Genomic DNA, 9,921 nt, shown 5'->3' with positions numbered 1-9,921 from the left:
CGCTCTCTTAGGTCATTTCTACCAGATTTTTTCATTTTTTTTTGTATAGGCGGTCTCGTGTTTTCATGTGTTTTTGTAATTCAGGTGTTATCCAGGGAAGTGTATGTTTTTGTAAGCTTTTTTGTGGAATATATATGGCTGTCATCTGACTTAATTATTTTTAAAATTCTTGCCAAAGATCTTCAACTGCTAGTGTGTCAATTTTACTTTTGATGTTACCATATAAATGCTGTATTTCTGTTTTCATGTCTTCCTATTTTGCCTTACTATATATTGGTATATTTCGGGTGCTTGCTTCAGCCTTGATGGTGTGGCATTAAATTCTATAAAGACATGGTCTGATACACCAGGTAATAAATATATCTGTACGAGATACTTGGTTAGGTAGGTTCGTAATCACAAGATCAAGTGTATTTTTTTTTCTAGTAGGTTGATTAATCAGTTGTATTAAGCCAGTATCATCTAATGTATTTCCAAAGTCATAGTGTATTTTGTGATGAGTGGTATTTGGTTTAAGGGTTTTTGTTGCTCCAGTGGTACCAGTTGTAGCATTTTCATTCGGAACTTCTGGTTTTGTCTTTTTGTAAAGGTAAAGAGCAGAAATATGGCGGGAAATCATGGTATTTCAGCTCTTCAATTGTGAGATAATAGGGAACATTTCAAAATATCAATAGAAACAAGATGGCGGATAAACAATACATTCAATGCAAAATTCTCGTACCACCAATAAGCAGGGCTGCATTTTTAATTCGTGTAGCTCTTCGGACGGATCTGTCAAACAGTTGTAAACTTTTATCATCAGCTGTTTTGGGATTATAGAATGCACTGATATATAGAGTTCTGGGTTTAATTTCTAATCTAGCCCAAATAATCTCACATTTATTATCAGGTGATGGGTCGTCTACTTCATCACTTAAGAAGTTATTTTTTCAACATTACACAAAAGTAATACGACGGACGTCTTTAAGTTGTACTGCTTAGAACAGCTGTTTTACAAACAAAGTCAATTTACTCGAATTGTACGACCTACCAAACTTAAAACATTATTCAAAATAACATATATAGCTAAAGAAGCGTCAAGTTAGAATAACAGTCAACAACTATTGGAATATGAAGATCATATATCTGACTGCGCTTATAAAAATCGGCTCTTAATTTCTGTGACGCTTCAAAACTAGTAATTGGCCAAAACCCATATAATTTGGATGTCAGTCAGCGATAACCTAAAAGATGTATAATACGCCGTGGTAGTATTAATTAAGAGGAAACTACATACTCCAAAGTAACCTGAGCTAATTCAACCAACACAATTCAAGTCACTCCGGTATGTCCATTCTATCAAATGGAAAACGGAGATATTTGCCACTTCCTGATAAAGTGTAACGCTTTAGGGAGCAACCGTTTGATTTTTAGTGGGGGAGCGGGCTAGGTTTAAATTTGAAAAAGGCATAATGGTAGCATAAGGTAAAAAGGCAGGGTCCATCTGTTGAAAAACAAATTAGGTATGTATATCGTTGTATCATGAAAAAAAATCAGGACAGACTGGAATCAAAAATAAAAAGTCAAGGTAGTCTTAACACACACACACACACACACACAAATATCCATGACGAAAAATTTGGTCCTTGCCCCGCATAAAAATAGTTGCTCCATTACACTGCTATACCGATATGACCACTGAGTATGCCTGTTTCTAAACTGTGTATACTTAAACTGCTTTGAAGTCTGTGGGAGCAGTAGCGGCAATTGAATTTGGATCTGCAAGTTTCTATTTGATGACCATTGAAACAATTTCGACAAAGTTCCTTATTATCTATAACTGCTAGACGCGTTGGTCTAGTTTTGAATTATCGTCGTGCAGAGCGACGGGTCATGTATTTATCCATAAAACACATAGGGTCTTTATTTTAGATGATAATTAAGGAGGTAGACCTAGGGTAAGGGACATAACTCATGAAGTCAGTGATATGTTTGTATCATATTCAATTTCACCAAAGCCTATCAAGCTTTCATTTGACATAGAATGAAATCGAAGTGACGTTGATGCTTACATGACATTGATTTAAAATGCTGAATACAAACGTTCCAATTATTTTTAAGAGTTGTGTCCCTTACCCTAGGTCTACCTCCTTAATGTCTTTAAAAGATGCTGCACTTATGATCGTTGTCTTCGTTCCAGGGTCATTTGAGTCGAGTATGACACCGAATATCTTCTGCAGTTGTATGGGCTCCCCGGCTTCTAGAATATTCACTCTATTAGAATACATTTACGTAATGTGTCTAAATTCCACGAATCCCTACCATTCTGTCTAGTATCGTTGATTATTATCTCGTGCAGTATAATTTCCTCAGAACTATTGGAATAAGTAATGTTCCGAAAGTATCTGTTGATATTCCTAGTGCTGCTAAACTTCTGATATAAGTCTCTACTTTATCACGGACATTTCGTAGACTATAAAGAGTATTTTCTGCATGGTGTGGGTAGGTCTATTAAAGCACGCATAAGGGTATTAGTGATGTTACGGATTTGTCCATATTCTCCAAGTAATCGAATTGCCTCTTGATAGTTGGCATTGGAGATAGAAAATCCACCAATGGTACGTAATGCTTCATCTGACAATTGTGCCTTCAAACAGCAAAATTTTTGGACTTAGTGAGTGAAGGATTTAGGCGAATGACGGATTCAAAAGAGTCACAAAATGTCTGCAACAGCAAAAATTGCGCATCAAAAGTAGGAAGAGTGCAGGAGTTTTGGCGACTTATGACTACATGAAGGTGACTCAGATGGGTGACAGTGAGTTACAGTAGGTCTTGATTCAGTAAAGAACTCGGACGATGAAGAGGAAAGAAGTTTCCGTGTCCTTTCCGTATAATGGAATCTAAATCATACATGTACTCATCTGAATTTTGAATTTCCTCAGCTAGTCCATCTTCAAATTGTACGTGGGATGGCTTTCACTTAAATAGGATATTCTTTTCTGAAATAGCTTCACAAAGCATTATATTTATTTTAGGCTACGCATATAAGGAAGCGATTATTTAAAAAGGTACATAACATAAAAGTACGGATATGTTCTGCGATTACGACCTCTTCACTACACCAAAATATTAAAGCTAAGGAATATATAAAATGCACAGATTATACAAATTGTACCCTAACTTGCTGAAACGTATGCCCATGATAAAAACTTCTGTAAACGTCTGCGTACATCAGTTATGGGGAGAACAGAAAAAAGGAAAATGATGAACGACATATGAGGTATTAAAAAAAAAAGAAAAACTGGTAGACGTAGCGTACGATGTTGGTGTCATTTTTGGTAACGTCGAAAGCGGCAAAATTTGACGTCTTTTTTGTGTTGCGACGTACATCGTTCTATAATTGTTACATGTGAAAAGAAGTGTGCTTATTTAATTTTTTATATAAAATAACACACACGACATGCTTTATTATTTAACTATCCGATTCGATATTGATTTTTCGTACGTTTTGGTCAATTGAAATGATCAGATTACATCCTGATATGATAAATAGTTCGGCCTCAACCATTCAAAAGTGATTTGAAGGAAATTTGATCCCATGAGAAAAATGTTAGGAATTATGAAAACAAAATTCGTGATGCGCTAAAAAAAACGTAAAACACGCTCATTAAATTAGAAGCTTACAAACCTACAAGCACAAAAGTCAGTAACAACCTCCCCCCCCTGGAAATCATATTGTGAAAGCGTATAAAGTGAATCTTTCCTATTTGGTTTTATATCTCTAATGTAGCTGTATGTTGATGTTTCCGAATACATGTACTCGTTCCGTAATTTTATAAGGTCTGTTGCTAAACATTTCGAGAAAACAAAAACCTTGACAAATCTCCCTCTTTGAGAAAATTTGAGAGCGAAATCTCCCGCTTTTATTTTACGACGAAAAAAAAAAAACTTGCGGTCGTATAATGTTATGGCGCAGTCGTCGTCCGCGTCGTCGTTGTGGTTGACAAATTGTTCTGAAATGTTGATATGATTTTACCAACAACTAAGAAGATTCCTATTTAATTTGAACTTTGCTTCAGAAAAAGGGGCCAAAAAGGGTAAAATACATATTTTATTAAAACCCATCTAGATTGTTTTTTTTTCGATTTTAAATATTCTATTTTTAATGTGTTCTTCATTTAATTCGACTAAACAAATATACAGCAGATTGTATGTGTTTTGGACCTTTTCCAGTTGGGGGGGGGGATGGTGTCAAAGTTGGACAACGCCTAAAAACATCTTCATAACTTTTTTTTGGGTCCGATTTTGATTTTTTTTTTATTTCATTGGATTCTTCATTGGATTCCTCATTAATAACCCTGCCAGCATTTTTCAATCAGATTTCGGATATCTCCTATGGTTTTTGAGTTATAATGGGTCAAAAAGGCCACACCAGAATAAATCATTTTTTGTTTTGTTTTTTTTTCGTCCGACACTCATTTGATAACCTGTATCCTTGACCTCCAAAAAAAAAGAAAAGGAAATGAGTACATTCCATCCGAAAAGATGTTGATGAAGCTGAGAAAAAAATGGAACGTTAAGTACTAAATAAAAAAGAAGTCTATATATAACAGAAAGTACAGAGCAAAAAAAAAACAAACAATAAAAATGTTGTTTAACTTAAATTTTGATTTTCCACAGAAAACTAGTGGAAGTAAACGGATGATGCCAAAAATAGACTGAATGAAAAATCCTTCACAGGTTCATGATATCATCGCTGAAGCAATTGCTGGCACCAAGTTCACCATCCTCAAAATGAGACATGCCGAATTGAAAGGAACTGTCAAATTAAAAAAACACTATGCTGATATTACATATACTGGGTTCTTATGCAAAATTTGCAAACGAAACAAGTTTATTCTAAGTGCGCATAACTGGATGCGACCACGGAGGTTGAACATTGAACAGCTTAGGCAAGTACGGACACACCATTTAAGCATAATAAATGCACACCTCTGAATTTAGATTGTGGTTGTGCGTTTAAGACACCAGATACGGATTTGACAAGAATTGAGACCCCATTTTAGTCCATAAATCCAGCGTCGTTCCCACAAACCACAGACGACAATAGCATAATACTATTATACGACCAATTTTTTTTTGCAGTCGTATAAAAATGGGCGAGCATTTCTATGATTAAGGACACAGTTCAGAATATTTCAAGCTTAAGCTAGCGAACTAATACAAGGTTTGTTCACATCCCGTGCTTCTTGGAATGCGACCAATTCTTCCGAAAGGATTGTGGAAAAAAGCACCAAGAAAACAAAATAAATTAAGCAATTGTGTTTCTAAATGATGTTTAATGGATTAATGGAAGTGGTGCTTTAGTTATCTATCATATTATTCTTTAAAGTTACAAAGTGTTCTATTAATGAATGTTGAATTGCATATTATTTTTTTTTAAAACACAATACTTACTCACCGGCAATGACGAACAAACATAAGATGTATATTGTGTGTAAAAACCATTATAAGGTAAAAATCATTTTTTTTCATCTTGGATTCCTCCGTAACAAAAAGGCCATGCAATTTTTCGTTTCAGGAATATGATAAACACAGGTAATAACGGTACAATGGATTGTGAGAGTACGTAAAATGCCAACATGACACGTATCCGATCAGACAACTCTTGGCATATTAAGTGAAGCCTCAAATTTATTGTTGGTTCACATCACTGAAAATCCAGATATTACAAAAAGGTGTGTGTGTGTGTGTGTGTGTGTGTGAGGGGGCAAACGCTGGAAATACAATTTTGGTCGAATAGAAAGTGAAAAAACGCACTTGTGCAAGTAATAACATGATGATATTCATTGAACTATATCGCTTTCTGAGTATTTTTTTTTTAAATTCAATAACATATGATACCCTTTGAATTTACTAAAATATATGAATATTCCCCCAATTGTTTTATAGAAACGTTTTTGATAAAAAAAAATCTCATACAGTTATACGATTCGCGGATCAATTTGATTTTTTTAAAAATCTGATATGGTACGTTGGCTTTCTTAACTGACAAATTATGTTGCAATCGCAATTAAAAAAATGTACGAACTCCTGTCGTCACGCATCAAAACAAGGAAAACGTTTTCATTACTGAAATGCTTAACTATCAGAAGTATTTTGCCGGGATTGTATCGTCCAAGTCTTATGTAATGATACATAATACGCACCCAAATGTTCAGAAAAATGTTTGCATTATACTGCACTCACAAATAAGGTATTATATATAATTCATCTCTAAACATTTTATTTACTTCTCACTATTTATTAAGATAAATTGTTTGTGGGCTGCAACATTTTAGTTGTAATAAATTGCACCATATTATAAATGATCAATAAGTTGACGTATGCATGGCAGAAGCAGAAGACACAAAACAAAACCACCGAACTGATAAATCTAGGCAGTAGTCAAAAGGAATAACCTAAAAGAAAGTCCGCATTACAAACAGATGGCAATATTAGGGTAAAAATGTTTGAAACCATCGCAATGCATAGTCCTAACTTGAAAATGAAAGGTTGGTTAAACCAGGTTTTATAGCGCGCTTTACCTTCCGATTCGGTAACGGTCCGTTATTTCCGATATAATTCAACACAAATTGGCAGCATGAAATTGCTAGTCAACAAAATCGGTAAAATCAGTTGTCAAAATAGTACAGAAGATATGAACAATAAATAAGAGGAAATAAAAAGAAACATAGATTCGAAGTGAATGTATAACTTTTATGCAGGTGTTTGGTTTTTACGTTTCAATACGAACATGAAAGTGGCTAATTTGAAAAAAGTTTTTTATGTATAGAAACGCGCAATATTTTGCTCTCTATATATAGGATTGATACGTCAAACTTGTCATGTCGATAATGATAAGTAATCTAATGGGACTGATTTATACAGAATGTTGATTACAATACTTTTAACAGGTATGTCTGATGAAAGTATGATTTTTATGGCACACAAAAAATAATTGTACAATTTATCAATGCCACACAGGTGCCCCGTTTAATATGGGTATTATACCGGACATTGCGCCTTTTAATACTCGATTCAACTATCAAACTAATATACAGCTAGCATTCATTTGTTGATCGCAATGATTCCACATACGACCCGGGTTATTTAAGGTTTGTTTCTAACTTGAGGTATAACCAACTTTGTGACACTCCCACTTCATGAACTGCGGCGTACTGTCCCGAAGTTGATTATTCAAGCATTACCTGGTTTAAAAAAACAATCCTAATAATGGGCTTATAATTTGATTTAATTTTCATTTTCAGCCCAAAGTAATGTATTTTGGTCCTTAAACAGAATGTAATACAATTTATCGAGGACTCCGGTTACAAAACCAAGTTAATTCATAGAACATAATCCTCTTTGCCCTAAGCGAATCTACCAATCAGACGGCTTGCTACTATCAAATTAAATTACCAGTCCTATATTACTCTTCCTTACACGAGTTGTTACAGAGTTATGGTTCTTTGGATAGTTATCGTCGATTACACTTAATAAGTGATATTTAAATTTTTAAGAAAAGTGCACGTGAAAATTACATGTTGCACTTGGTTGCCGGATGTCTTCAGATCCATTCCATGCAGGGGCGGATCCAGACACTTTCAAAAAGTGGAGTGCCAGCCGAAGTTCCTCAGAAAAAGGATGTGCTAGGACATTATTTGCCATTTTTGTCAATTTTACACATGAAAAATGACAAATTTTGCAATAAAAAGGGACTGCCTCTTTACATCCCTACTGTCATGTTGGAGTGAAATAGCTAGCCAAGAAAATATAAAACTTCTAATGGTCGTGACTGGGGCTTATATTCTGCATTTATGTTTCAAGCTTTGCTTGTAAAAATGCCAGTTTTCTGTTTGCTTGGGTAATGGTACCTGTTTTCTTTTCGTACATTCAAGTCGGAAATTTATATTATAACCAGTAACATTAAGTCAATGAAAAAAAAAACGACTAACGTCAACTGCATTTTGAAATTACAAATTAGTTTATTTGTGAAATTTAATTGTTCTGGTTTTTAGTCACTCTTCTAGCTTTCGAAATAAATGGGTACACCCAGAGAGCACCAAGTATAGGGCATATCTGTCAAGATGGATGTCATGTGTGTATTATGAACGAATATCATGAGCAAATTAAGTTTTCTCTGAGGAAACAAGGCGTTTGTGACAGTTCCGGTAAGATTAGTGATATTGAGATAAATGCATATTAATGCAAGAATGGGACTATACAGAATTTTTACCGTGAATGTAAAATTTTATTATTGTTACAAATGCTTAGATTAAGAATAATGACTGGTATTCTAAGAGTAGTTAAATTTTGCTCCTTGAATTGTTTATCAATTGCTGTTATAGGCGGAAATCGAAAAGAAAAGCACTGCAATACTCGGCGTTCCTGTACACGCGTTTTCAAATACAATTTGAAAAAAAATGTTTACACTCTTTTCCCTATTAAAATATATTAGTTACGCTTTCTTCGTAAAAATAGCAATGCGCAAAATCTCTTTCTGACATTTTTTTAAAACCTGTAACGATTTTTAAAGAGTCGCACTATTCTATTAAAGTTTCATTGCATGCCAAACGATCACGGACAGGTTAACATAAATCTATATGATTCATCCTTAATTTTTATATATCATTGTCGTACTGTAGGACACAAATTCAGTAATGGTGATGTAATGTGTATTTATGGGTACCCTGGCAACGTAACAACATATGGCGTGGATGAGAAAATTGCGACTGTTGATGGCTGTAATACTTGTAGATGTACACAACATGGGGCTTTTTGTACAAAGAGTGCATGTGCCAACACTGGATTTGGTAGGAAATGACATTAGAATTGATTGTATGCAAGATATAATGAAGAAAGGGTTGCGATATATTTTCCCTCTTTTTCATAGGTCAGAAGTAACTTAAATGGGCAATCTTCATAGCATAGGGTATATCTGGTATTTCGATGCTTTTTATAAGACGTCTACAAGCTCGAAAAATCGAAAAATTCAAACCTAAAACAATCTGCAAAGGAGAAAAACAAATGTATCCATTTATAAATATGACAGAGGATATCAAAGTAATTGATATATTATAGTTCAAACTTCTATACAAGTAATTTGAATTTTTCTTTGATAATCAATAATTAAAAAAATTCAATCGTATACTGTTAAAATCTCTTTCGAGGTGGAAGTACTTTTAGGGCGGTTATGAAACGGATGTCCTCTTGATCGACATCAGATTGTTATAAGACTCAAGAGTCACCTGACTTCCGAGTAAAAAGGAAAACAACTCATCTAGGAAGTAGATGACGTCAACGATATGCATTCTCCAGATGTTTTTTTTTGTTTATTACACTGACATAGCTTCAGACTTGTTGCACATATCATCTTTATTTAGTTAAGATCGATTTTATTACGAAAAAAATATTTTATTTTTTAAAATTAAATACTGTAAAGGTATTCATTTTCGCGGTGGACAGAAAACCGCGATAAATAGTACATGCGAAAATGATTTTAACTCCATACAAAGCTATTATTTTTTTTTATAACCGCGAAAATGTTCCCTTGACAGAATCCGCGAAAATTAGAAACCGCAAAAATTAATTATTCGTTTATAGTATCGACTTTAGTAAGTGTAAATGATAAAAATCATTTTTAATTTTGTTTCAGCAAAGCCTAGTACTGAACCATTATATGGGAACTGTAACGACAACGGAAATTGGTATAATCTCGGTGCTTTATGGGAAGCACGTGATGGCTGTAATACTTGCACATGTGTTGGAATAGGAAACTACCAAGGACCTTTTATTTGTACACAAGGAATTTGTAACACTAAAGGATCTGCAGTAGTAGGATGAATAAAATATAACTCATTTCGACAATAGCTTCAAGCATTTGTTTTTTTTTGTGGAAGA

The 9,921-nt window shown here is 34.1% G+C and overlaps 1 protein-coding gene across 1 annotated transcript; it reads left to right on the top strand.

The window, feature by feature from the left end:
* The first annotated feature begins 6,791 nt into the window (after positions 1-6,791).
* On the top strand, positions 6,792-9,890 carry LOC148603141 (uncharacterized). Its single transcript, XM_088553850.1, has 4 exons — positions 6,792-6,935; positions 8,040-8,192; positions 8,667-8,834; positions 9,677-9,890. The coding sequence occupies exons 1-4, from the start codon at positions 6,911-6,913 to the stop codon at positions 9,862-9,864; spliced, it is 534 nt and encodes a 177-aa protein (XP_088409976.1). The 5' UTR covers positions 6,792-6,910; the 3' UTR covers positions 9,865-9,890.
* The last annotated feature ends 31 nt before the right edge of the window (positions 9,891-9,921 follow it).

This window comes from Perna viridis, chromosome 11, assembly GCF_037379345.1.
Source record: "Perna viridis isolate PV_CMFRI_1.1 ecotype Kerala chromosome 11, ASM3737934v1, whole genome shotgun sequence".
NCBI lineage: Eukaryota > Metazoa > Mollusca > Bivalvia > Mytilida > Mytilidae > Perna > Perna viridis.
Note: the sequence above shows the minus strand (reverse complement) of the source record. Positions and strands in the feature narration are given on the sequence as shown.